The sequence below is a fragment of the Salvelinus namaycush genome, chromosome 20, assembly GCF_016432855.1.
Source record: "Salvelinus namaycush isolate Seneca chromosome 20, SaNama_1.0, whole genome shotgun sequence".
Classification (NCBI taxonomy): domain Eukaryota; kingdom Metazoa; phylum Chordata; class Actinopteri; order Salmoniformes; family Salmonidae; genus Salvelinus; species Salvelinus namaycush.
The window spans coordinates 34,620,552-34,645,342 of record NC_052326.1 but is presented as its reverse complement, the minus strand read 5'-3'; the positions used below and the strand labels follow the sequence as shown (position 1 = coordinate 34,645,342).

Genomic DNA, 24,791 nt, shown 5'->3' with positions numbered 1-24,791 from the left:
TCCAGGTGGCATTTTTTTTTTTTTAACACAGTGTACGTCTCAAAACACAACAGAGTGCCCCCTTCAAATCCAACAGACCTGAAATGCAAAAGACCTAAGATCTGAACATCGTGCACCCCAAAAATAGCTGTGGTTTCCCCAAGGGTCAGTACAGTCAAGTTCAGCCAACCTCCTACTGCACCTTCTGGTACAATATGCATTGTCTGTCTGTGGAGTAGGTTGGTCCAAACCACTTTCTTCCACCAGCCGGAATCTCTTCCATCATACAATAACCAGCCCGTCCCCCTGGCCCTTCACATATTATAGGCCACATAGATGGGGTCCAGTTGATCAGCCAGGAAGGAGTCCCGGAGGTGCATGCGCTGTTTCTCCCCCCTGGAATTGATGGGTATGACCCCCGGGTCCACGATGACCACCACGCCCACGATGAGGTGGTGCTCCTCCAGCACCACATTGGTGACCAGGGGCACCAGGTCCAGGGCATCCTGCTCTGAGCCACTCAGTTCAGCCACCACCACCAGTAGGTTGGTCCATGTGAATACCGCACTGCATTGGGGACACAGAGCGAGAGGAGAGAAAGGGGTTATAATCAAATGTCAGACTAAGATACATGCGCACGTACAAGCACACGTACACGTACACGTACACCCACACACACAATTATGAAAACAGACAAACCAAATGGACAATAGTAAGGTATCCTGGGACCCCCCGTGTTCTGACCTCTCTGCAATGCTGCGGTGAGCCCGGGACACAGATGTCTCGATGTCGATAGGGTGGTAGCGCAGCCCCCTCAGCTCCAGAGTCTCATCCAGGGAACCCACCACAAACAGGGCGTCATGACGATCTGACCACAGATAGGGAGACAGACAAAGAGGGGCAAACAATATTGAATACTGGGAATGGTGGAATAGCTCATTTAGACCTCATCGGATCCCTATATCTCCCTTTTCATGTTATCTATTAGCATTAGCATCCATAGCAACACGTTACTCAATTCAGTGCTTCCTAGTTCCATGTTTCAAACAGTTATTTCAGTTATATTAAAACCAGGAAAATCTGGAGAGTCCCCTGCTGATTACAGACCCATAAGGTTAATAAATTGTGACAATAAAATAACCAAGCTTATAAGCAACAGAATGGCAAAAGTCTTACCAGACTTGATACATATCAAAAAAGGTTAATTAAAAAGACACTTACAAATACATGTTTCAGTTTTATACAATACGCAAAAAAACTAGATATAGATTTATCAATAATGTCTGTTGATGCCGAAAAGGCTTTCTACCGTCTTGAAAGACCTTTTCTATTAAAAACGTAGGAAGATTTAAACTTTCCAGCTGAAATAATAAATGTAATAAAAATATTATATAAATGTCCAAAACCAAAATATTCACAAATAATACATTATCTGATGAAATTGCATTATTAATGGGCACAAGACAGGGATGTCCTCTCTCCCACCTGTTTGCACTGGCAATTGAACCGCTTGCAGAAAGAATTAGACAGGACGCAAACGTAACAGGTATCAGTATTGGTAAACATTAATATAAACTAAACTTAAATATCCTGATATTCCTGACCAAAAAAAAACTAAATAAATGGCAATAGGAAAAATAAAAAGAATACTCATTATCTACAGCAATCCTTTAAGTGGACCATGAAAAATAAACATGTAGGATGCTTAAGTGACAACAAAAAACAAATATATAAATATAACTTAATCCCATTACTTAACAATTTGAAAGCATATCTATTAAATGGAACAAACTTCCCATTACTCTTACAGGTAGAATTAACCTCAGAATTGCATGTGTCACACCCAGATCTGTTTCACCTGTCTTTGTGCTTGTTTCCACCCCCTCCAGGTGTCGCCCATCTTCCTCATTATCCCCAGTGTATTTATACCCGTGTTCTCTGTCTGTTGCCAGTTCATTTTGTTTCGTCAAGCCTAACAGCGTTTTCCCCGTGCTCCTGTCTTTCTCTAGTTTTCCCGGTTTTGACCACTCTGCCTGCCCTGACCCTGAGCCTGCCTGCCGTTCTGTACCTTGTCACACCACCCTGGATTACTGACCTCTGCCGGCCCTTGACCTGTAGTTTGCCTGCCCCCCTGTTTTTGTAATAAACTTTTGTTACTTTAAAACTGTCTGCATCTGGATCTTCTCCTGAGTCTTGACAGGCATGGCTCCTAAAGTTTTTATATTTATTCTCAGTCATACCAATTACCCCACCAAAGACATTCTTTAAAAAGTATACTCGGTCATAACAGACTTCATATTGGCAAATAAAACTTGAAGATGTAAAACTTTCCTTTTCATTCTCTAAGTCTGACAGTAGTTTTAACCTTCCAGACTTGGAATTGTATCATCTCGCTACCCAAGGCATTTACTTGTGACATATAGTTAAATGCACAAAGGAGGAACAATGGGTACATAATGAAGATGCACATGCTCATCCCCAGAATCTTTTCACGTGTCTATTTTCAAAGGATAAAGCTTTGGACATTAACAACAATATGAAAGAAAATGAAACTGATTCTACAAGAACCAATATCACTCTGTAAAAACACAACCCTATGGAACAATCCTTGGATAGTGTTTCAGAATTCACCGATAACTTGGTCGCCATGGAAAACTTGGTAATAGGAAATACATTTATTTCCACGACAGAATTGAAAAGCAATTTTGGACTGACCAATGTAGATATTTTTAAATACATGCAACTTAAAAGTTTTGTATCACAAAATTTCTATTTGAAATCTTTTGAAAATCAGAGCAATCTTGAGGGAATCCTATTTGAGTCAGAAAAGGATATTCATAAACTCAGCAAAAAAAGAGACGTCCTCTCACTGTCAACTGCGTTTATTTTCAGCAAACTTAACGTGTAAATATTTGTATGAACATAACAAGATTCAACAACTGAGACATAAACTGAACAAGTTACACAGAAAGGCCTCTTTAGTGTCCTAAGTTTTCATAACTGTGACCTTAATTGCCTACCGTCTGTAAGCTGTTAGTGTCTAAATTTGCTTTAGGAGTAGTGCGTGACCCTAGGGTGGCAACACAAACTCAGCAAAAAAAGAAACATCCCTTTTTCAGGACCCTGTCTTTCAAAGATAATTCGTAAAAATCCAAATAACTTCAGATCTTCATTGTAAAGAGATTAAACACTGTTTCCCATGCTTGTTCAATGAACCATAAACAATTAATGAACATGCACCTGTGGAACGGTCGTTAAGACACTAACAGCTAACAGACGGTAGGCAATTAAGGTCACAGTTATGAAAACTTAGGACTCTAAAGAGGCCTTTCTACTGACTCTGAAAAACACCAAAAGAAAGATGCCCAGGGTCCCTGCTCATCTGCGGAACGTGCCTTAGGCATGCTGCAAGGAGGCATGACGACTGCAGATGTGGCCAGGGAAATTAATTGCAATGTCCGTACTGTGTGACGCCTAAGACAGCGCTACAGGGAGACAGGATGGACAGCTGATCGTCCTCGTAGTGGCAGACCACGTGTAACAACACCTGCACAGGATCGGTACATTCGAACAGCACACCTGCGGGATAGGTACAGGATGGCAACAACAACTGTCCGAGTTACACCAGGAACGCACAATCCCTCCATCAGTGCTCAGACTGTCCGCAATAGGCTGAGAGAGGCTGGACTGAGTGCTTGTAGGCCTGTTGTAAGGCAGGTCCTCACCAGACATCACCGGCAACAATGTCGCCTATGGGCACAAACCCACCATCGCTGGACCAGACAGGACTGGCAAAAAGTGCTTTTCACTGATGAGTCGCGGATGTGTCTCACCAGGGGTGATGGTCAGATTCGCGTTTATTGTCGAAGGAATGAGCGTTACACCGAGATCTGTACTCTGGAGCGGGATCGATTTGGAGGTGGAGGTTCCGTCATGGTCTGGGGCGGTGTGTCACAGCATCATCGGACTGAGCTTGTTGTCATTGCAGGCAATCTCAACGCTGTGCGTTACAGTGAAGACATCCTCCTCCCTCATGTGGTACCCTTCCTGCAGGCTCATCCTGACATGACCCTCCAGCATGACAATGCCACCAGCCATACTGCTCGTTCTGTGCGTGATTTCCTACAAGACAGGAATGTCAGTGTTCTGCCATGGCCAGCGAAGAGCCCAGATCTCAATCCCATTGAGCACGTCTGGGACCTGTTGGATCGGAGGGTGAGGGCTAGGGCCATTCCCCCCAGAAATGTCCGGGAACTTGCAGGTGCCTTGGTGGAAGAGTGGGGTAACATCTCACAGCAAGAACTGGCAAATCTGGTGCAGTCCATGAGGAGGAGATGCACTGCAGTACTTAATGCAGCTGGTGGCCACACCAGATACTGACAATTACTTTTGATTTTGACCCCCCCCCCCCCCCCCTTTCTTCAGGGACACATTCAATTTCTGTTAGTCACATGTCTGTGGAACTTGTTCAGTTTATGTCTCAGTTGTTGAATCTTGTTATGTTCATACACTTATTTACACATGTTAAGTTTGCTGAAAAGTTTATTTGGGACAAATTATTCACTAAACCCTAAACCTCAACTACGTCTCATAATGAAATATGTGGAAATTGATCAAGTTGAGGTGACTAAACTGCTTGGAGTTACCAAGGATTGTAAACTGTCATGGTCAAAACATATTGATACAACAGTAGCTAAAATGGGGAGAAGTCTGTACATAATAAAGCGCTACTCTGCATTCTTAACAACACTATCAACAAGGCAGGTCCTACAGGCCCTAGTTTTGTCACACCTAGACTACTGTTCAGTAGTGTGGTCAGGTGCCACAAAGAGGGACTTGGGAAAATTGTAGTTGGCTCAGAACAGGGCAGCACGGCTGGCTCTTAAAAGTACACGGAGAGCTAACATTAATGGCATGTATGTCAATCTCTCATGGCTCAAAGTGTTTTTTGTTTTTGTAAGAGGTGTTGACAAGCTGAATGTACCTAGCTGTCTGTTTAAAATACTAGCACACAGCTCGGACACTCATGCATACCCCACAAGACATGCCACCAGAGGTCTCTTCACAGTCCTCAAGTCCAGAACAGACTATAGGAGGCACACAGTACTACATAGAGCCATGACTATATGGAACTCTATTCCACATCAAGTAACTGATGCAAGCAGTAGAATCAGATTTAAAAATACACCTTATGGAACAGCGGGGACTGTGAAGAGACACAAACAAAAGGTACAGACACATGCATACGCAAGCATTATGATATTTTTGTATGGTGGTATTGAACATTTTGTGTTGTGGATATGTGGTGGTGTAGGGATGTTATATGATGTCCTGTTTTTTATGTAATGTGTTTTTTTTTTGTATTTTCTTAAAACTGAATTGTTGGTTAAGGGCTTAAAAAGTAAGCATTTGACTGTAAGGTCTACCTGTTGTATTCAGCGCATGTGACAAATAAAATGTGACAAATAAAATGTGATTTGATCCCTAATAAATATAAATGTCTGAAGTATAAAACTAACAATGACTCAATAATCCATGCCTTCTGTGAATGCTATTAAGTCCAAAAGTATTACAATGTACATTTACTTTTAATCCGTCTGTCTGTATATTTATAAGACATGGCTTATGAGGGTGCAGTGAGATACCTGATGGGTTGGACAATACTTTTCTCGTCAATCAACTTGAAAAACATATACTTTAAAACTGGAAAATCAACCAATCCTCCATCGTTAACACAATGGAAAGGTCAAACGCTTTATTATCTAAATGTTAAAAGTGTGTGGGCGATGAAGAGAAATAAAAAATGGTGCCTCTTGAGGCCATGTAGCAGAGAGTGATAGGTGCGCTGGAGATGGATGGGGGTGTGAGCAGGTGGGTCTGGGCAGGTGGGTCTGGGCAGGTGGGTCTGGGCAGGTGGGACTGGGCAGGTGGGTCTGGGCAGGGTGATGTTTGTGTGTTTGTATGCTGGCGTTTGTATGTGTGTGTTTTAGTATTGCAAAACAAAAAAAAACAGACAAAAAAAAAACACTAAATAAGAACAATAGCATCCATAGCCATCCCTTTTCATGTTAGCCATTAGCGTTAGCCTACATAGCCCTGACCAGGCCCAGCCACTGACCCCCAGCGGCATCCAGTAGCTCAGTCCTCTTGACGAAGCCCAGGTAGCCAGTCCTGGCCCACAGGGTCGTGGGATCTCCGAAGCTCAGCTTGGTGTTGAAGTGGTCGGCCTGCAGGCTCTCCTCTCCATAGATGGCATAGTAGCCACTGGCACTGTGAGGGCTGTTGATCCAGATCTGACAGAGAGCAGAGGAGGGGACAAGGTAGAATTAGGGATGGAATAGGAGAGTTATGTATGAGGAGAACTTGGTTATTGATAGGGCTAGGAGTTTTTCCTAATTATACCCTGCATATTTCCCATCCTTTTCTCTATCCCACATGTTGCCATTTTCACTCTAATATTAGCGTTCTATCTCCTCTCACCTCTCCTAGATGGGAATCTCCTAGAGGTCCCCTGGTCTCTGGGTTCACGATGATCACCCTGACTCCTGGTAAGATCTAAAGAGAGTGATACATGGTGAACAACAAACTCCCACAACAACACATCTTGTATCTGAGCACAAAGGGCATTTAATGTGTGTGGATTCATCAGGGGAGACTTACTTTGCCAGACTCCATCAGAGGGAGACTCTGAGGGGCTCCTCTCTCCACCAGCCTCACTCTGAGATAGAAAATGAAAGCACATTGTGATGGTGAACTCAATACTGTAAAAAATGTCTTCCTCAGCATCAAAGCTGCTCATACAGAAAACCATACCACTAGGGGTCTACATGTTCTCACCTGTCATGGCGGAGGGACTTCATGTCCACATACACAGTGGAGGGGTCCGGTCCAGTGGTGCCCTGAAAAACACAGAAAACCTGACTGAAAACTTGGATCAGTCCTTAATGAGACACACAGGAAGGTCCTGATGTACTAACTCACCTGGACTAAGGCAGACAACCCTCAGAGGCCTCTATTTACATGTATGTTATGTACAGTAAACAGAAGGCTCTAACCTCCAGTTCAGGTAGACACTGGTCAATGCATCAACCAACATGAGTCAAGGTTCAACCACAAATCATAGGAACATTTGCCATGGCCGTCAAAACATTTGTTTTCCTTTAGCCATTAATAAAAGTATATTTCCAAACAAATTATGCTTCCATCTTGTAGGCCGTCATTGTAAATAAGAATTGGTTCTTAACTGACTTTCGTAGTTAAATAAAGGTTCAATAAAAAATGAAATTCCCTGTTGCCTAGTACCTCCTCACAGAACTTGTTCTAGCTGGTGGAGTAACGGTTCTAACTGGTTGAGTACCTGCATGCAAATGGCAAGGTTGACCCTGGATCCGAAGGCTGTGCTGACAGCGCGGGGTGAGAGGCCCAGGTCTTTAAACAACTTGGAGAAGGACATGGTGAGGGCCAGACGAGGACGCTCCTCTGCTATCACCACACAGCTCCTCACACATGACAGGTTCAGCCCCCGCGCCTGGAGGGAAAAAGAGGGAGACGGTGAGTTAGCGTGTACATGTGTGTGTGTGAGAGCATGTGTGTGTATTATACTCACTTTGAGTATCTCTGTCTGCGTGCCTATCCCCTTGGTGCAGAGCTCCATGACAGAGTAGGAGCAGAAGGTGTCTCTGATGCGGTACTGGCTCAGGGTGCTCAGCCACAGGGGCAAACAGCTCTCCAACTCCAGAGGAGGGATTAGGATGGACTGGTGCCCTGAGTACACACTACACACAGGAAACAATAGAAGGTATGAGTTCAAAATGTTTGTATGAGAGAGAGATAAAGATACCCTGTGTGTGTGCGTGTGACCTTGCGAGGCACCACAGTACAAAGCCCAGGCCACAGTAAGGGTCTAGGCAGATGGCTATTTGGCGTGAAGAGTAGAGTTCACACTGCAGCTTGATGGAGCGACACAGAGCACTGACTGCCGCATGGGAGATCTGATGGACAGAAGCACACAACCAACCAATCACACACACACACACACACACACACACACACACACACACACACACACACACACACACACACACACACACACACACACACACACACACACACACACACACACACACACACACACACACACACACACACACACCACAAAGAAACAACCAATAAGAGAAGCAGAATCAACTGGTAAAGTCATGGTTATGGCTACCGCCATTGGCCCACTGTAAATCAGAGGAGCAAAATTAGCTGTTGGCTACTGACTTTGCCAATGGCAGGCCGCTCATGGTGCACCAAGTTTGCAAACTATCTGAGGCTGTTTTAGAGTATTGAGACCAATCCGTAGCCTCCTGTGGGTGACCTTACCTTGACCCCGGTGAGCATGCCCGTGGTGGACACACTGAAGTCCAGATAGGCGATCATCTCTGCCGTGGGGGGCTTATAGATCATTGGAGGTCTACGGCGAGGGAGGTCGTCTGGAAGAAGGGAACATGCACAACAAGGTTGAGTTTCTCTGGCTTAGATTCTATGGTCAGGTATGTACTGTATGTAAGACCCATGGCGGGGGTTCTCGAAGTGGGGTGCGGCGGTACTGCAGGGGGTCCGCAGCCAGATCTCAAAATAAATAAATATATATAGTATCAGCCAAAAGTTTGGACACACCTACTGTGTCAAGGTTATTGCTGTATTTTTACTATTTTCTACATTGTAGAATAATAGTGAATACAACAAAACTATGAAATAACACATTTGGAATCATGTAGTAACCAAAAAAGTGTTAAACAAATAAAAATATAAGTTGCCACCCTTTGCTTTGATGACAGCTTAACTAGGCAAGTCAGTTAAGAACAAATTCTTATTTACAATGACAGCCTACCCTGGCCAAACCCTAACAACGCTGGGCCAATTGTGCGCCACCTTATGAGACTCCCAATCGCGCCCAGTTGTGATACAGCCTGGAATCTAAACAGGGTCTGTAGTGACGCCTCTAGGACTGAGATGCAGTGCCTTAGACTGCTGCGCCACTCATGTGCCTGTCACTGAGGAGTGGCTTCTGTCTGGTCACTCTACCATGAAGGCCTGATTAGTGGAGGGCTACAGAGATGGTTGGAAGGTTCTGGAAGGTTCTCCCATCCCCACAGAGGAACTGTGGAGCTCTGTCAGAACAACCATCGGGTTCTTGGTCACCTCCCTGACGAAGGCCCTTCTCACCCAATTGCTCAGTTTGGCTGGGCGGCCAGCTGTAGGAAGACTGTGGGACCTTATATAGACAGGTGTGTGCCTTTCCAAATCATGTCCAATCAATTGAATTTACCACAGGTGGACTCCAATCAAGTTTTAGAAACATCTCAAGGATGATCAATGGAAACAGGATGGACCTGAGCTCAATTTCGAGTCTCATAGCAAAGGGTCTGAATACTTGTGTACTTGTACTTGTAATACTTTTGTCATTATGGGGTATTGTGTGTAGATTGATGAGGAAACAAATTCATGTAATCAATTTTAGAATAAGGCTGTAACATAGCAACATTTGGAAAAAGGGAAGGGGTCTTCTGCACTGTATATATTTTTTTAAACAAAAAGAAATAAAAAGGAATATTACTAGCAACAACAGATTAAACAAATGTTGGAAAAGGGATCCATGGAATAAGTTTAGAGGGTGTAATACAATGTGATATTATTTATCTAGAATTTATGTTTTTAACCCTGGGCAACATCGGCATAGGAGGCTCACAGGGATATTGGTATCCACAGCATTCCAATTCTATATTTTTCAACTCAATACTTATTGTAATACCCAAAATGATAGATTTAAAAAAACCAAATGCACTGTTATCTAAGCAAAGTTCACTTAGCCTCATAGCAAAATGTGTGGAATTGCAGGATATTAGCTTTCAAGGTATCTCTCAACCCCAAATTAATCCTTTGCCCAACCCCTTCAAATAAAAAAGATTAATTAAAATCAGTGGGTTGGGATATTGCTCATAAATATTAATTTTGGAGGTGGGTAGACATAGTTGTACCTGATCCCAACACTTTCTTACTAAAAGTCCACTGGCACGCTCTGATAAAACTGTATGCATCGCGAGCAAATACAACTCTGGACAGTTAGCTCACAGCGGTAAGGCGTGGAGTTTCTGACATCTATTGCAAATGAACTCAGATTGGTTTTGGGTACTGTATAAAAACCTACAACTACTACCAGGGTGACCCCTCTCACAGGTATGCTTTCACTTTTTAGAATTAGACGTGTGTGGGCACAGGATGAACATTGTAAATTAAGGATAAAAAAATAGAAAAAGACATCTGCCCCATGCGGGATTAGAACTCACAACCACTGAACTATGAGCCAACCAACTGTCTTAGCAGAATGTGCCACCAGTCAGAGTAGTTGGGAGAAACTACAACCAACTGACATGACTACCACTGTCATCTATTTCTTGTTATGATAGAGGTAGCTACGAATCTAAACGTATGAACCTCATAGCCTACATGTATTTTTTTTCTTCGTAAAAGCACATAGATGTGTATGAAATGGTAAGCAAAAACATTGAATTTGGTCATATGCTGAAATGTGCCTTACTGCCTTTAGAATTTTGTGTAATGTCAGTAGTCGAGTTAAGGAAGCATCATGCTAAATAGATTGTCACACTCCACTTATCAAGACCATTGCCAAATAAGTTACACTGTCACCTGCTTTTATAGTTAGCCTTGAGGTGGTACTAACCAGCTTATCGAGAAGAGAGTGTCTTTCATACTGAACGCCTCCCTTGATGACATAGAGGCACCTTCTCAAAGTGCCTCTACATCACCATTTCAATGGTAGAGTTGAATCGGGACAAAAAGAGCTAGATTTACTACTAAAAGACCAAAATATATAACTTTTGTTACGAACTGTCAAAATGAGGACTTGACATGTTTCACTATAACTAAGCCTAAAACATCTGATAACTTAAAAAAAAAAAGTTTTTGCCATGAAAGTTACTCTTTAAAGCAGCAACAACAAAAAATCTCTGTGCCCCATGACAAAATGTGTAGAATTGCAGGAAAGTAGCTTGAAAACTGCAAAAATTCTCTGATGTCAATAGGCTGCCCTTTAAAATGTTCCTTCCCAGGGCCTGAGAATTGTTTGTCTGGCCATGCACTGCTGAAGTCATAGTAAAACTCCTTGTATGCTATTTTTTATCTCATTCGAGTTGTGTTCTGATGAGGGTGTCCCTGATGAATTTGCTATCACAAAAGGGGTCCCCTGCGACACATTTTTTTAAAACCTCTGTTCTATGGTACCTGTGTCTATGATTGTCGGCCATGTTTTAATGTTCACAGTGGCAGCAGCCTCTTTGGAGCGCAGGATCCTCATGAGGTTCTGAGTGGTGAGGATACAGGCAGCTTTACTGACCTGGGGACAGACAGAGGCACCACAAACAACATGTTAGTTAGTAGAAAAATATGGTTCCAACTTCCTACCTTAGGAAGACCAAAATAATGACACCCAAACACCATGCTCATAAAATAGCACCCAACCTCATACACTCAGGTGATCAAAAGATAGCACACATACACACTTACGTCGATGATCATGCGGACAGTGGGCAGTGTGGCTGCCAGGTTCTGTGGGTGAGGAGGTCTGACAGTGACAGGAACACAGCCAGCATAGAGGCAGCCATAGAAAGAGGCTATCAGATCAATACCTAGAGTGAGAGACAGAACGAGAGAGTGACTATAACTGTAAGTCATCCTGAATGGGTATGACTATGCCAGTATCAGTGCCAGTATGACAGATGGACAAACAGAGACAGGTGGACGGACAGACGGAAGGACCCACCAGGAGGGTAGAGCAGCACCACGTTGTTCCCGGTGTTGACGCTGCCTTTCTCTGTGAGAGCCGCTGCAATCTTCTCCGCCCGCTTGTGCAGCTGCACACACGTTGCTGTGGATACAACTAGCCCCTGAAGCACAGGAGTTAGAGAGAGAGGGTAGGGGCAAGGGGTTTATTTACAACTGGGCCCAACTGTATATGGGGGGGTTCTGTTTATTGTATGTGTGAGAGTGAGTCTATAAGTGTGAGAGTGCTACCTTTGCATTGAGCAGCACATAGAGACAGTGGTCTGGATCAGTCTGTGCTCTCCACTGTAGAGCCTCGGATAGGAACTGGTGCTGAGGAGAGAAAAGAGGGTCAAAGTTCATTCCATAGCAATCATGTCAATATGGATATCAATTTTATATCAACAAGATTTTTTAAATTATAATAAATTGATATAAAGTTATGCCAAAATAACCACAAAGAAATATAATAGGAGTTTTATTTTGCTGATGGGAGGAACTCGATAGAACTTTAATTTCCTCAAGTTCATTCTCTTAAGTTAAGTCGAAGGTCATGAAGATGGTCAATACAGTCACTCTGCAGTAAATAACCCTGGAGCCAAAATGTCCTCCGTAAGCAGCTTTTCTACCAGGAGGAAGGAAACTGTCACTCCCATTGGCAAATCAACAAGCAAATGGACAATTTAGAACATGCAGCATTAGCCAAACTACTTCTTAAAATAATGAACTGATTTCAGTTGTAGCTAACAGCAATGATGGGGAGAGATCCATTGGGGAGAGAAAGCAAAGCACATAACGAGGAGATGTGAATGTCTGGAAGATGGCTTGCCAGGGACTTCCTCTGAGTCCACACAACTCTGCAGATCAGCAAGGCCTGTGTGTGTGTGTATTAACGGTCATCACATTTAAAAAAATAAAATAAATGCAACAGTTGGACAATGGATAAAGATATTCCACTTTTTTGAAATGTTTTAAATACATCAGATAGACTAAATTATAGCACATAAACATTTTAGTTCAAGGAGTTTGGTGGGAATTCAGGTATTCAACTTATTGTCAAATGTCACTTTTATTTCTTAGAATGCACTCATATATACATTTTATTTTTATATATGAGTGTGTGTACTATTTTGAACATTCAGAGGTGATGGAGGGCAATGGAAGGCATGGGGCATCAGGTGGCATTAAGAGGTACGCCGACAGACTGTCACCATAACTGTGCTGTGATCCAGAAAAATAACAGAAAACTGCGCAATACATTGGCACATGCAGATTCCGAGCATTACTTCTGACACCATGCAAGAGCTCACATCTTGCCAGAACTTGCATCCATAGAAAGATCTGTGTATGCAACTGAAGAATGGCTCCATTCACATTTGGAGCTTCACTGTACAGCACATTGCAGACAGAAGCAAAGGTAGGACCAGGGTGTTACAGAGTTAGAGGGGGCAGTAGCTCTTACCATGATAGTAGGCCACATACGGAGCTATATAGATCCAGAGAGATGGGTGCATTAGGACAGAGGAGAGGAGAGAATGCATCATGTTGCCCACATGGTTTACCAGCTATCTTGTCCTGTCCAACTAAATAGCTAGTAAACACTTATTGGACCACTGGTGGCAAAGAGGCCGCACACCACTGCAGGCAAGCCCATATTGGACCGCTGTTTGCAACCAATATGGTAGTATTATGCCGCTGGCAGCCCAACAGCATACTGACCGTGAGTCGGCATGCCATTGTTAGTAGTGTTGGCTACCACCAGGTTATTAGTGCCAGCTACCGCTATCGTCCCTACCCTGCTATGGGCCAGCGTGCATGTGGGTCCTTTCTAACTGGTGTGATGAGAGAGGTCCTGAGGTGGTCCTACCTTCCTGACCAGGTCCTGGTCCTCGATCATTCCCAGATCCCTGCCTGCTGCCTGGGCTATCCTCTTCCCTGCTACCAGGTTCCCCACCATGATGGAGGCTGGACCCACACCCACTAAAGAGAAAGAGAGAGAGAGAGAGAGAATATGTGAGAGAGAGAAAGATGCATATTTACAATCAGATAAACAGTCCCTAGCTCAAAAGACATGGTAACTGTAAGCCAAATCAATTGCCAAGTTTTGCTGTATGATCCCCTGAACTGAGCCTACTGTACCTGGCTGTTTCTGCCGTGGTTTGGGGAGGTTGGTGACACAGGTATGGGGGCACATGAGGATGTTACAGGGGTGCAGGTTGCCGTCCAGGAAGTTCTGCTTGGTCTCAAAGATGTGGATCCCTCCCAGGTGGGTCTTGGGTAACGTGTTGGCAGGCACCAGGGCTAGGCAGTACAGACCCACCTGGTGGATACTGTCAATGGCCTGGACAATGGACACACACACACACACACACACACACACACACACACACACACACACACACACACACACACACACACACACACACACACACACACACACACACACACACACACACACACACACACACACACACACACACACACACACACACACACACACACACACACACACCACTCCTCAGTCAGTCAACTTCCCTGTACATTGAAAACAGTGGTGTTTGTTTTGGAATGTACCAAGAAAAGAAAGAGTTTGTAGAGCTGTTAGCTACCTGCAGTACTCTGCTCATCCACTGGAAGCTGTCCTCCTCACTGGCATCTGGCCTCTGCTCTGCCACAATAACTATCCTCTCATCATAGAACACCGTCACAGAGAACACCGCAATCCTGACACACACACGCGGATTAGAATGTCTACTCTGCAATGATCCATAGTCACACACACACATATAGTTGAAGTCGGAAGTTTACATACACTTAGGTTGGAGTCATTAAAACTCGTTTTTCAACCACTCCACACATTTCTTGTTAACAAACTATAGTTTTGGCAAATCGGTTAGGAAATCTACTTTGTGCATGACACAAGTAATTTTTCCAACAATTGTTTACAGACAGATTATTTCACTTATAATTCACTGTATCACAATTCCAGTGGGTCAAATGTTTACATACACTAAGTTGACTGTGCCTTTAAAAAGCTTGGAAAATTCCAGAAAATTATGTCATGGCTTTAGAAGCTTCTGATAGGCTAATTGACATCATTTGAGTCAATTGGAGGTGTACCTGTGGATGTATTTCAAGGCCTACCTTCAAACTCAAAGTGCCTCTTTGCTTGACATCATGGGAAAATCAAAAGAAATCAGCCAAGACCTCAGAAAAAAACAATTGTAGACCTCCACAAGTCTGGTTCCTCATTGGGAGCAATTTCCAAACGCCTGAAGGTACCACGTTCATCTGTACAAACAATAGTATGCAAATATAAACACCATGGGACCATGCAGCCGTCATACCGCTTAGGAAGGAGACGTGTTCTGTCTCCTAAAGATGAACGTACTTTGGTGAGAAAAGTACAAATCTATCCCAGAACAACAGCAAAGGAGCTTGTGAAGATGCTGGAGGAAACAGGTACAAAAGTATCTATATCCACAGTAAAACGAGTCCTATATCGACATAACCTGAAAGGCAGCTCAGCAAGGAAGAAGCCACTGCTCCAAAACCCACATAAAAAAGACAGACTACGGTTTGCAACTGCACATGGGGACAAAGATCATAGTTTTTGGAGAAATGTCCTCTAGTCTGATGAAACAAAAATAAAACTGTTTGGCTATAATGACCATCGTTATGTCTGGAGAAAAAGGGGGACGCTTGCAAGCCGAAGAACACCATCTCAACCGTGAAGCACGGGGGTGGCAGTATCACGTTGTGGGGGTGCTTTGTGCAGGAGAGACTGGTGCACTTCACAAAATAGATGGCATCATGAGGTAAGAAAATCATGTGGATATATTGAAGCAACATCTAAAGACATCAGTCAGGAAGTTAAAGCTTGGTCGCAAATGGGTTTTCCAAATGGACAATGATCCCAAACATACTTCCAAAGTTGTGGCAAAATGGCTTAAGGACAACAAAGTCAAGGTATTGGAGTGGCCATCACAAAGCCCTGACCTCAATCCTATAGAAAATTTGTGGGCAGAACTGAAAAAATGTGTGCGAGCAAGGAGGCCTACAAACCTGACTCAGTTACACCAGCTCTGTCAGGAGGAATGGGCCAAAATTCACCCAACTTACAGTGGGAAGCTTGTGGAAGGCTACCCAAAATGCTTGACCCAAGTTAAACAATTTAAAGGCAATGCTACCAAATACTAATTGAGTGTGTGTAAACTTCTGACCCACTGGGAATGTGATGAAAGAAATAAAAGCTGAAATAAATAATTCTCTACTATTATTCTGACATTTCACATTCTTAAAATAAAGTGGTGATCTTAACTGACCTAGGAAAGGGAATTTTTACTAGGATTAAATGTCAGGAATTGTGAAATACTGAGTTTAAATGTATTTGGCTAAGGTGTATGTAAACTTCCGACTTCAACTGTATGCATTCATTACACATAAATACACATCCACACATAAAGCAGAGAACACCACAATTCCTACACACACAAAACCACTCTGAAGAAGACAATGCTCTGATCATTAGCTGATCGTTCCCAAACCATAGGAATCCCCACCCACTTTAAAATGGTGGAAGCCCTCAATGACAACGTCCACGCAAAAACAAGTTATTTCCCAGTAATTATCGCTATACATCTCTATGCTCAATCCCCACTACAATTGACTCACATCGAGCACGCACTGCACAGATCTCATCCAATGTTGATTCAAATACATGCTGACCCATGCGCACACACACACACACAGTAATCACCTTCCGCGATACACAGTCTTGACAGGCTCCACGGCGAGTGCTGTGGCCACCAAGTCATCAGCGTTGTGTCTCCTCCCACTCACCATCAGCAGGCCTTCGTTCTTCCCCACCACAAATATCAGACTGCCCTGTAGAAGGGTTAGACACAGCCGTCAATACAGACTGACACACAAACGCTCACAGATATGGACACACGCGCACGCGCACACACACACACAACATTCCTACTTACAGGTCCTACGAAGCCTAGGAGTCCAGATCTCACAAAGGGGATCTCTCCAATAGGAGCACCTAGAGTATTGACAGGAATCACCTATAGACAGACATGTTTCATTAAAATGTCTAATAAAATAAGTGTTGAACAGCATATTGGTGTGTCTGACCAGGTGTAAGATGTGCTGTAACACATAAGGGGAAATTGAATGGTTGTGGGTCCGTACCTCAAAGGTGTTCTTGGTGACTCCTGGTAGGCCATAGTACATGTTGCCTCCGGCACGAGAGTTCACCACAATCTCCCCTATCTCATCTGTCTTACACAGCTGAGGAGGCCCTTCAGGCTTCACTATACACATCAGAGCTGCAGACACAGAGACAGGCTTCACTATACACATCAGAGACACAGAGACAGGCTTCACTATACACATCAGAGCTGCAGACAGAGAAATGCTTCACTATACACATCAGAGACACAGAGACAGGCTTCACTATACACATCAGAGCTGCAGACAGAGACATGCTTCACTATACACATCAGAGCTGCAGACACAGAGACAGGCTTCACTATACACATCAGAGCTGCAGACACAGAGACAGGCTTCATTATACACAGAGATACAGAGACAGTCAGATGCACACAAAAATGCAGAAACCTATTTACACATAAAGAAACAAAATGGACATGCCGTGGAGGTGATTTGGAATCCCACTCTCGTGATGAGTGACTGTAGCCAGGCCTGAGGCTTCTAAGCCAGTTACACACATACAAATGGATTTCACTCCTGATATCTTTCCCCATTTCTCTCGCTCTTCTACACTGTGCACCCCCTATCCCCACTCCTCACCTCCAGGCATCACGTGACCCACGTCCTGCACGGTGAGGGCAGAGTTTTTGTCCTCCGCGTTGACCCTGATGACCCCGTGACTTAGACCCCCCATGGAGAGGATGGCCCTGGCTGGGAGGGGCATCCCCGGAACCCCCGGCCTGCACACAGAGGGGCACAGGACAGGGATTTTACAGAAGAATATACACATAGTGCCGAAAGACGATCCTTTTATCCATACATGCTTTCAATCATTGAAGGTGCAGTATGTAACTTTAATTTACTCCCATTTTTCCAGCGGCAAATCAGGACACTACAAACACATTTTGCCAATTAGCAAAACAAAACAAAAACTGTTACATTCGCCATGAAGACCCATCAGGTATCCTACCTGCGAATGGCCACCGTCATGGCCTCAGGGGAGGTGGCACAGGGACAAATGACCTCTGGCTTCAACCCGTGGATCTGGAACACGTTGAGGAAGGCATCACAGGATGACACCGACCCTAAGGGAGAGACACAGATAGAGACATCTCACAACACTGACCATTTTTAGAGGGTATCTATTCTAACCATACAGGGCTTTGTTTTTCACTTGCAATTGTCCTATTGCATGTGGGACGTTTGCTCTATGTCAGCCCCACTGACTGCCTGGAAGTTGCCATGCAGACCAGTTCCAAGCATGTCTGCCACCTGTAGTTCCAGTGTGGCTTCCAGAGACTACATTTCCCTGCATGGACTACATTTCACACTCACAGGGGTTGGCTCCATCAGCAACGATGAGCATGTGCAGTGATGCCAGACTGGTGTCCCTCTGTTCCCTGTGTGCCATCATGGCCCAGTGCAGGTCACGACACTTCACCAAGGCAACGCGCGCTACGAGGGAAGAGGAGGGACAAATGAGTACATTAACCTCACAGTGTTCTCATGGTCACACAGAGAGAGAGAGTTGTGGAGGTGGTGTAACTACCTTTGTGTATGTGGACCCTCTGAACCCAGGAGAGAGGGCAAGCCTTCATCACAGCGTAGGGCACACTGATGGTGTGGATCCTGTTCATTACACTCTGAAAGAACAACAAAATACAACTTATTAAATGGAAATACATATGATATGAAATCAGTTTACCTGTAACTATTATCCCCCCCATCGACAAACACCCACACACTCTCACCGTGAGAACTCCATGCCACAGGCCCATGTCCTTTTTAAAGTCCAGAACGTTCACTAATGTCTCACCTAAGAACAGAAACAGATAAGTCCCTATGAGAAGCATCCTTTAAACACTTGTTCCCTGTGTATCATCCTCATAAAGATGCCATAAACTTACTCTCACGATAGAGTATGCCTCTCTCATATAGAGTCGTTTCTCACCCTCACAGTAGTTGCAGGCCTGGGTCAGTGCTTGGCAATGGGTCAACATGGCCACCTTAGACACAGCCACACCCATCACTGTGCCCTCCTTACTAGCCTTGTACTAGAGGGAGAGAAAACACAATTATTTAGGATTAGATTAGGAGTACACACATATGCATGTGCACACACATTTCACCTCTATGTATGCAGGGTCAGTGTTCGCTGTAGGGATGTGGGGCTGCCAGTCCTTGCCAGGTTTGGTGAGGTACTTGGAATCTGTCACCACCCACTTTAGCCGAGGCCAGCCTATAAGAGACAGTCAATATCATACACCAGCCAATCAACTTCATTAAAAAGAGACTCGTAGCGAAAGAGGAAAGGTATCACATTTGGATCTCTAGAGACAATAGTTGTGTTTGAGATCGACCAGATTGCAGTCGCCGACTCGATGACGAAAACCACCTGGCTTCCTAAATAACTACTCATTATTATTTGTAGATCAGTCAGTTTACTTAGTCAGTCAGCTGTGACGGAGCAAGAGCTGACTGATCTACAAATAATAGGTCTCCTAACCTAGAATTCCTTGCCAACCGCATTATCTACCAAGAGAATTCTCTTCGATTATAATCACAGTCGTGTATATCCCCCCCAAGCAGATACCTCGACGGCCCTCAAGGAACTTAATTGGACTCTATGAAAACTGGAAACCACATATCTTGAGGCTGCATTTATTGTAGTTGGGGATTTTAACAAGGCTAATCTGAAAACAAGGCTCCCTAAATTTTATCAGCATATCGAATGCGCGACCCGGGCTGGCAAATTTCTGAATCATTGTTACTCTAACTTCCGCAACGCATACAAAGCCTTCCCTCGCCCTCCTTTCGGCAAATCTGACCACGACTCCATTTTGTTGCTCCCAGTCTATAGACAGAAACTAAAACAGGAAACGCCTATGCTCAGGTCTGTTCAACGTTGGTCCGACCAATCTGATTCCGCGCTTCAAGATTGCTTCGATCACGTGGACTGGGATATGTTCCGGATAGCGTCGAACAACAACATTGATGTATACGCTGATTCGGTGAGCGAGTTAATTAGCAAGTGCATCAGTGATGTTCACGCTTTCAGTTTCGCACGAATGCTGCCATCAATCCACGGTTTCTGGTTTGGGAATGTTTTAATCGTTGCTGTGGGTATAACGTCGCCGATGCACTTTCTAATGAACTCGCTCACCGAATCAGCGTATTCGTCAATGTTGTTGTTGGACGCAATGCGGAACATATCCCAATCCACGTGATCGAAGCAGTCTTGAAGCGTGGAATCAGATTGGTCGGACCAGCGTTGAACAGACCTGAGCGCGGGAGCTTCTTGTTTTAGTTTCTGTCTGTAGGCTGGAAGCAACAAAATGGAGTCGTGGTGAGCTTTTCCGAAAGGAGGGCGGGGGAGGGCCTTATATGCGTCGCGGAAGTTAGAATAACAATGATCCAGGGTTTTACCAGCCCTGGTAGCACAATCGATATGCTGATAGAATTTAGGGAGTCTTGTTTTCAGATTAGCCTTGTTAAAATCCCCAAATACCCCAGCTCCCGAGCTACAATGAATGCAGCCTTGTTAGATATTACTGCATGGTCAGAACTAGAAGCACAAGCATTTTGCTACACTCGCATTAATATCTGCTAACCATGTGTATGTGACCAATAAAATTTGATTTGACATTGATGCTCTGGAACACGGCCAGTAATAGAGGCAGCTCCTGACCTTTAAACTGTAGAATCTCTCCGGTGGGCATCTTGGGAAGTCCCTTCAGACAGATCTCACTGGTCAGGGCCAAACTCACACTACAGCTGCCCAGCAGGAAGCCCACCTGACTACTGCCTGCATCCTGGTGGCAGAACAACAATGAGAAATGGAGTCAATCACAGAGCAGATATACAGTGGCTTGCGAAAGTATTCACCCCCCTGGCATTTTTCCTATTTTGTTGCCTTACAACCTGGAATTAAAATAGATTTTTTGGGGGGTTTGTATCATTTGATTTACACAACATGCCTACCACTTTGAAGATGCAGAATATTGTTTTATTGTGAAACAAACAAGAAATAAGACAAAAAAACTGAAAACTTGAGCGTGCATAACTATTCATCCCCCCCAAAGTTAATATTTTTTAGAGACACCTTTTGCAGTAATTACAGCTGCAAGTCTCTTGGGGTATGTCTCTATAAGCTTGGCACATCTAGCCACTGGGATTTTTGCTCATTCGTCAAGGGAAAACTGCTCTAGCTCCTTCAAATTGGATGGGTTCATCTGGTGTACAGCAATCTTTAAGTCATACCACCGATTCTCAATTGGATTGAGGTCTGGGCTTTGACTAGGCCGTTCCAAGACATTTAAATGTTTCCCCTTAATAAACCATTTGAGTGTTGCTTTAGCAGTATGCTTAGGGTCAGTGTCCTGCTGGAAGGAGAACCTCCGTCCCAGTCTCAACTCTCTGGAAGATTGAAACAGGTTTCCCGCAAGAATTTCCTTGTATTTAGCGCCATCCTTCTTTCAATTCTGACCAGTTTCCCAGTCCCTGCCGATTAAAAACATCCCCAAAGCATGATGCTGCCACCACCATGCTTCACTGTGGGGATGCTGTTCTCGGGGTGATGAGAGGTGTTGGGTTTGCACCAGACATAGCGTTTTCCTTGATGGCCAAAAAGCTAAATTTTTGTCTCATCTGACCAGAGTACCTTCTTCCAAATGTTTGGGGAGTCTCCCACATGCCTTTTGGCAGACACCAAACGTGTTTGCTTATTTTTTTCTTTAAGCAATGGCTTTTTTCTGTCCACTCTTCCGTAAAGCCCAGCTATGTGGAGTGTACGGCTTAAAGTGGTTCTATGGACATATACTCCGATCTCCGCTGTGGAGCTTTGCAGCTCCTTCAGGGTTATCTTTTGTTGCCTCTCTGATTAATGCCCTCATTGCCTGGCCCGTGAGTTTTGGTGGGCGGCCCTCTCTTTGCAGGTTTGTTGTGGTGCCATATTCTTTCTAATTTTAATAATGGATTTAATGGTGCTCTGTGGATGTTCAAAGTTTCTGATATTTTTTTATAACCTAACACTGATCTGTACTTCTCCACAACTTTGTCCCTGACCTGTTTGGAGAGCTCCTTGGTCTTCATGGTGCCCCTTGCTTAGTGGCGTTGCAGACTCTGGGGCCTTTCAGAACAGGTGTATATATACTGAGATCATGTTACAGATCATGTGACACTTAGATTGCACACAGGTGGAATTTATTTAACTAATCATGTGACTTCTGAACGTAATTGGTTGCACCAGATCTTATTTAGGGGCTTCATAGCAAATACATATGCACGCACCACTTTTCCGTTTTTTGAAACAAGTATTTTTTTTTTTATTTCACTTCACCAATTTGGACTTTTTTTTGTATGTCCATTACATGAAATCCAAATAAAAATCAATTTAAATTACAGGTTGTAATGCAACAAAATAGGAAAAACGCCAAGGGGGATGAATACTTTTGCAAGGCACTGTAACAGCATGTCAATGTGAGTTTGAATAAGTTCCAATGGCATGTCCCTTACCTTGCGAGACAGAGGTACCTCTATAGGGACAGGGATGACCTCAGCCAGCAGGCAGCCATAGAAGGCCACCAAAAACATCCCAGGGTCACTGTTAGGGTACACTAGAGCCACCTACATGAAAAAAAAAAGAAAAAAAAAACTAAGTTGATGTATGGACCTTAAAGGTCCACTATGCAGAAATCGCTCCGCCATTTCCTGGTTGCTAAAATTCAAATAGTTCGCCTCATTTCAGTTTATGTGAAAAAACAAGCAAGTATTCTGTAGTGTAGAGAATCATTGTACCATCTAAACCATTATCAAATATATTTTCTATAAGCTAAAATATTGTATTTTCAGCTGTTTGAAGCTGGTGTACAAAACCGAAATTAAAAGATGAAAAACTTAAGCACGGGAAGCATAGAAATAGTGCCCGTAGAATATATCTACCGCTTCTTAGACATGTGCTCAATGAGAATGACAGATCTATAACAAAAATGTCTATGTGAATTTGGTCAGATTGCCCAAAAAGTTACATATTGCAGCTTTAATTTATGGGATTGTTTTGACGCTATATCATTACGACACAGAGGGAAGTAGAAGTAGTGTGAGTCGGTGTGTCTCACCCTGTCCCCAGGCTTGAGGACCTGCTCGTTCTTGGTCCCCAGTTTATTGAGGAGGGTGTAGGCCAGCTTCACACTGCGGCTCCACAGCTTTCCTGATGGAGGGAGAAGGGGAGGAGGGAGGAGGAGAGAGGAAAGAGGGAGGGCGGGCATCGTAAATAACAGTGGAAAACTCTGACAATCAATCTCATACTCCTCCTCTCATAACCCTCCATTACTTTGATTACTCTATCCACACCATGTCTACAGTATAGTACCAACAATAACCTGAAATAATATAAGAAATAAATGATCCAGGGACAGACCTTGAACCTCCCTATAGAGTAAGTAGAGTTATTTAAATGTAAGCAATCGTATTACCATGAGGGGGTTAAGACTGTGACGTACCGTACGTCAGTGTGTACAGGGGTTTGTGTGTGGACCAAGTTTCTTACCGTACGTCAGTGTGTACAGGGGTTTGTGTGTGGGCCAAGTTTCTTACCGTACGTCAGTGTGTACAGGGGTTTGTGTGTGGGCCAAGTTTCTTACCGTACGTCAGTGTGTACAGGGGTTTGTGTGTGGGCCAAGTTTCTTACCGTACGTCAGTGTGTACAGGGGTTTGTGTGTGGGCCAAGTTTCTTACCGTACGTCAGTGTGTACAGGGGTTTGTGTGTGGGCCAAGTTTCTTACCGTACGTCAGTGTGTACAGGGGTTTGTGTGTGGGCCAAGTTTCTTACCGTACGTCAGTGTGTACAGGGGTTTGTGTGTGGGCCAAGTTTCTTACCGTACGTCAGTGTGTACAGGGGTTTGTGTGTGGGCCAAGTTTCTTACCGTACGTCAGTGTGTACAGGGGTTTGTGTGTGGGCCAAGTTTCTTACCGTACGTCAGTGTGTACAGGGGTTTGTGTGTGGGCCAAGTTTCTTACCGTACGTCAGTGTGTACAGGGGTTTGTGTGTGGGCCAAGTTTCTTACCGTACGTCAGTGTGTACAGGGGTTTGTGTGTGGACCAAGTTTCTTACCGTACGTCAGTGTGTACAGGGGTTTGTGTGTGGGCCAAGTTTCTTACCGTACGTCAGTGTGTACAGGGGTTTGTGTGTGGGCCAAGTTTCTTACCGTACGTCAGTGTGTACAGGGGTTTGTGTGTGGGCCAAGTTTCTTACCGTACGTCAGTGTGTACAGGGGTTTGTGTGTGGGCCAAGTTTCTTACCGTACGTCAGTGTGTACAGGGGTTTGTGTGTGGGCCAAGTTTCTTACCGTACGTCAGTGTGTACAGGGGTTTGTGTGTGGGCCAAGTTTCTTACCGTACGTCAGTGTGTACAGGGGTTTGCCAGTGATGTCCAAGGCGGTGAGGGCGGGGCTCTTGCCCTGTGTGGCCCCCCAGCGAACCAGGGCAGCCTGGAGGGCAGGGGGCCAGTTACTGACCACCCCCAGGGGCTCCCCCTTCACTGGGATGATCTGATGTCCCTCTGGCCGCGGGGTGTTGGGGTCCGGCTGAGGCACTGGAGGAGGAGACGCGGGGAGCAGTATTAACCAGAGAGCACCTTTGAGGTTGGTACAGAGGGGTGGACATGAAAATATTGTAGGTGACATTGACAGAGATATAGTCTGATCCCAGATCTGTTTGTGCTGACTGGAGTTGGCAAGACTGCACTAACAGATCTGGGACCAGGCTAA

The 24,791-nt window shown here is 44.4% G+C and overlaps 1 protein-coding gene across 1 annotated transcript in view; it reads right to left on the bottom strand.

Annotated features, from left to right (window-relative positions):
• The window catches only part of LOC120064778 (disco-interacting protein 2 homolog B-A-like), an 82,552-nt gene continuing 57,761 nt past the window's right edge, over nucleotides 1–24,791 (bottom strand). The window contains exons 8-38 of the mRNA XM_039015382.1: nucleotides 24,419–24,616; nucleotides 23,142–23,233; nucleotides 22,540–22,650; nucleotides 20,714–20,837; nucleotides 19,155–19,264; nucleotides 18,977–19,079; nucleotides 18,777–18,841; nucleotides 18,575–18,668; nucleotides 18,361–18,480; nucleotides 17,996–18,110; nucleotides 17,626–17,765; nucleotides 17,005–17,141; nucleotides 16,797–16,877; nucleotides 16,565–16,692; nucleotides 14,415–14,529; nucleotides 13,945–14,146; nucleotides 13,673–13,785; nucleotides 12,058–12,138; nucleotides 11,807–11,930; nucleotides 11,551–11,672; nucleotides 11,269–11,380; nucleotides 8,347–8,456; nucleotides 7,840–7,970; nucleotides 7,586–7,754; nucleotides 7,337–7,507; nucleotides 6,817–6,878; nucleotides 6,640–6,697; nucleotides 6,460–6,534; nucleotides 6,098–6,272; nucleotides 724–847; nucleotides 1–546 (exon numbers count right to left, since the gene is read on the bottom strand). Of these exons, the coding sequence (XP_038871310.1) occupies nucleotides 294–546; nucleotides 724–847; nucleotides 6,098–6,272; nucleotides 6,460–6,534; nucleotides 6,640–6,697; nucleotides 6,817–6,878; nucleotides 7,337–7,507; nucleotides 7,586–7,754; nucleotides 7,840–7,970; nucleotides 8,347–8,456; nucleotides 11,269–11,380; nucleotides 11,551–11,672; nucleotides 11,807–11,930; nucleotides 12,058–12,138; nucleotides 13,673–13,785; nucleotides 13,945–14,146; nucleotides 14,415–14,529; nucleotides 16,565–16,692; nucleotides 16,797–16,877; nucleotides 17,005–17,141; nucleotides 17,626–17,765; nucleotides 17,996–18,110; nucleotides 18,361–18,480; nucleotides 18,575–18,668; nucleotides 18,777–18,841; nucleotides 18,977–19,079; nucleotides 19,155–19,264; nucleotides 20,714–20,837; nucleotides 22,540–22,650; nucleotides 23,142–23,233; nucleotides 24,419–24,616 (3,815 nt within the window). The 3' untranslated portion in view covers nucleotides 1–293. The remainder of the gene's footprint in view (nucleotides 547–723; nucleotides 848–6,097; nucleotides 6,273–6,459; nucleotides 6,535–6,639; nucleotides 6,698–6,816; nucleotides 6,879–7,336; nucleotides 7,508–7,585; nucleotides 7,755–7,839; nucleotides 7,971–8,346; nucleotides 8,457–11,268; nucleotides 11,381–11,550; nucleotides 11,673–11,806; nucleotides 11,931–12,057; nucleotides 12,139–13,672; nucleotides 13,786–13,944; nucleotides 14,147–14,414; nucleotides 14,530–16,564; nucleotides 16,693–16,796; nucleotides 16,878–17,004; nucleotides 17,142–17,625; nucleotides 17,766–17,995; nucleotides 18,111–18,360; nucleotides 18,481–18,574; nucleotides 18,669–18,776; nucleotides 18,842–18,976; nucleotides 19,080–19,154; nucleotides 19,265–20,713; nucleotides 20,838–22,539; nucleotides 22,651–23,141; nucleotides 23,234–24,418; nucleotides 24,617–24,791) is intronic.